The 2,380-nt window shown below is 59.8% G+C and overlaps 1 protein-coding gene across 1 annotated transcript in view; it reads right to left on the reverse strand.

Moving 5' to 3' along the window:
* Positions 1–1,714, reverse strand: part of BSX (brain specific homeobox) — a 3,506-nt gene extending 1,792 nt beyond the window's left edge. Inside the window, exons 1-2 of the mRNA XM_042034196.1 lie at positions 1,208–1,714; positions 163–359 (exon numbers count right to left, since the gene is read on the reverse strand). Coding sequence (XP_041890130.1) covers positions 163–359; positions 1,208–1,475 — 465 coding nt within the window. The 5' untranslated portion in view covers positions 1,476–1,714. The remainder of the gene's footprint in view (positions 1–162; positions 360–1,207) is intronic.
* Positions 1,715–2,380: the final 666 nt, after the last annotated feature.

Consider the following 2,380-nt stretch of genomic DNA (forward strand, 5'->3'; position numbering starts at 1 on the left):
GGGATGGATGTGGGGATGCTGGAGGGGATGGATGTGGGGATGCTGGAAGTGATCCGGGGGATGCTGAATGGATGGGATGTGGGGACGCTCCTCGGGATGTGAGGACGCTGGACGGGATGAGGGGTGGGGACAGGTGCCAGAGCCAGTCCCTGCTGCCCGTACCTGGGTCTCGGAGAGGCTGAGGGCCGTGGCCAGCTCCACCCGCTCGGGCGTGGAGAGGTACCGCTGGATCTCAAACCTCTTCTCCAGGCCGGAGAGCTGCGAGTCGGAGAACACGGTGCGGGCTTTGCGGCGGCGGCAGTGCTTCCCGGGCAGCTCGGCGTGAGCGTGGTGCTGGAAAAGGGCTGGCACCGGCATTCCTGGGGGGACACACGGCGGAGACCCGCGCTGCGGTGGGGCAGGGAGATGGATCCGGGGGAACCCCCAGGAATGTCGGAGCTTTCCTGCGGCGGCTCGGGGTGGGCTCTCCCCCTGCCTCTTTTAATTTTTTGATATTTTTTTCGTTTATTTCGTTTTTGAGGTCGATTTATTGGTTTGGGTTTGGGGATTTGGGGGTTTTTTTGTGCTGAAAACAGGAGGATTTCCCAAGCGCTTCGCCCCTGCCGAGCCCACCCCGGGAAGGTGAAGGGAGCCCGGGCAGCGCTGCCACCGGAGGGGACTCGAGGCTGGCGGGGACACCTGAACCCTCCCGGCGACGAAACCACAACGAAATGGGCATGGAAAAAACCGGGGGAGCCCTGGAAAAGGTTGGGAAGGGGAAAGCGATCCTGCACGGCCCCGCTGATACATGGCTTGGGAAACTTCGGGGGTTTTCTCCTTGCAGAGCAAAGAACGGGCCCCGGGACGGGAAGAGCCCCAGGATGAGGAAGAGGAGAGGCACAGCCCCAGCGCTGCTGCTGGAAGCGGAAAAGCGAAACCCGGCTGGACAACGCGAGGAAAAAGCGACGTTATCGGTCCCCCCAAAAAAGTGATTAAAAAAAAAATAAATAAAATTAAAGGCAAAGAGAGGGAAACCCTCAAGGTTTCGGGCACCCGCTAACGAAGTGGCTGCCCCGGGGCGAGGGGCTCCTGTCCCGGGGGGTGCAGCCAGGGTGGTGGCGGGGGATGTAGAAAGATGCCCGGCCGTCCCAGAGCGGCTCTGTCACTCTTGTCCTCACCCCAGTCCCCACCTGGACGCCCCAAACTCGGCAGGCGCTGCCGCACTTACCCGAGGTGGTGAGGAAATAGGGGTGGTGGTGGTGATGCTCCGGCTTGTGCAGGGCGGGGTGCGGGTGAGGCGCCAGCAGGGTCGGGGTGGGCATCAGGGGGTACCCATAGTCCAAGAGGGGCACGCGGGAGGCCAAGGAGCCGGGGAAGTGCTCGGGGGGCACCTCCCGCAGGGGTTTGGGCTTGTGCAGCAGGATGTCCTCGATGAAGAACGAGGTGGGCCTGGCCGTCGAGACGGGGTGCACGGGCGACGTGAAGTTGAGGTTCATGGCGGCTCTGTGCCCCTCGGGCAGCGGGGAAGGGAGGGAGCCGCGCCGAGCTGCCGGAGGACAGAGAGGGGGCGGCCGGCTGCACCCCCGGGCCGCCAGAGAAGAAATGAAAGTAATGATGAAAATAAATAAATACAATTGGTTTTTTAAATCCGCAGTCAAAATAAATAAAGATAATATTTAAAAAAAAAAAAAAACAAACATCTATCCCCCAGCCAGAAATAAGCTGGTGGAGCCGGGGGAGGCGAGGCGGGAGGGTCGGGGATGCGCGGGGCGCTGCGCGCCTTTGAGGCGCGGTGGGAAGGGGGATGCGCGCTGAGCCAATGGCGAGCGGGGGGGGGACGGGCCTGCCGGGCCACCCAAACCACCCCGGGGGCGAGGAGGGGGCGAGGAGCCTCTCCGGAGGAGCGCCGCAGCCGCGCAGCCTCCCCCGCGCACCGCTCCGCACCGAGCGCGGCGCTTGGGGCGTTTTCCCAAACACGGGGGGTATCTCCTTTTTTTCCCTTTAAAAAAAAAAAAAAAAACCAAAACAACAAAACCAAAAAACTTGGGGCAAAAATAAACCAGCGGCTCTTTCCCACGCTCCGCTCCCAGCCTGTCCCCGCGCACGCAGCTTCGCCCTTCGCGCTCAGGCTCTCATCCCGTCACGGTTTTGTTCCCATCCCTTCCCCGCTCTCTGTTGCGCCAACAATTTTAATTTGGGGGTCTTTCCTCTGTTTTGTCTTTTTTTTTTTTTTTTTTTTTCCCCCCTTCCTCACCCCCTTAATCTGCACCATTCATTTCCCCGGAGTCAATTTGCTCAAATGAGGGTGATACACCACATCATAGCTGAGATAATTTCGGTTCGCATCTCGGAAAATTGCTCTAATTATTGATGTTAAACTCAGGGAAATTAAAAGAAGGCG

This window comes from Corvus kubaryi, unplaced genomic scaffold, assembly GCF_017639235.1.
Source record: "Corvus kubaryi isolate FWS band 111438036 unplaced genomic scaffold, C.kubaryi_AGA036_p1.0 37367, whole genome shotgun sequence".
Lineage (NCBI taxonomy): Eukaryota > Metazoa > Chordata > Aves > Passeriformes > Corvidae > Corvus > Corvus kubaryi.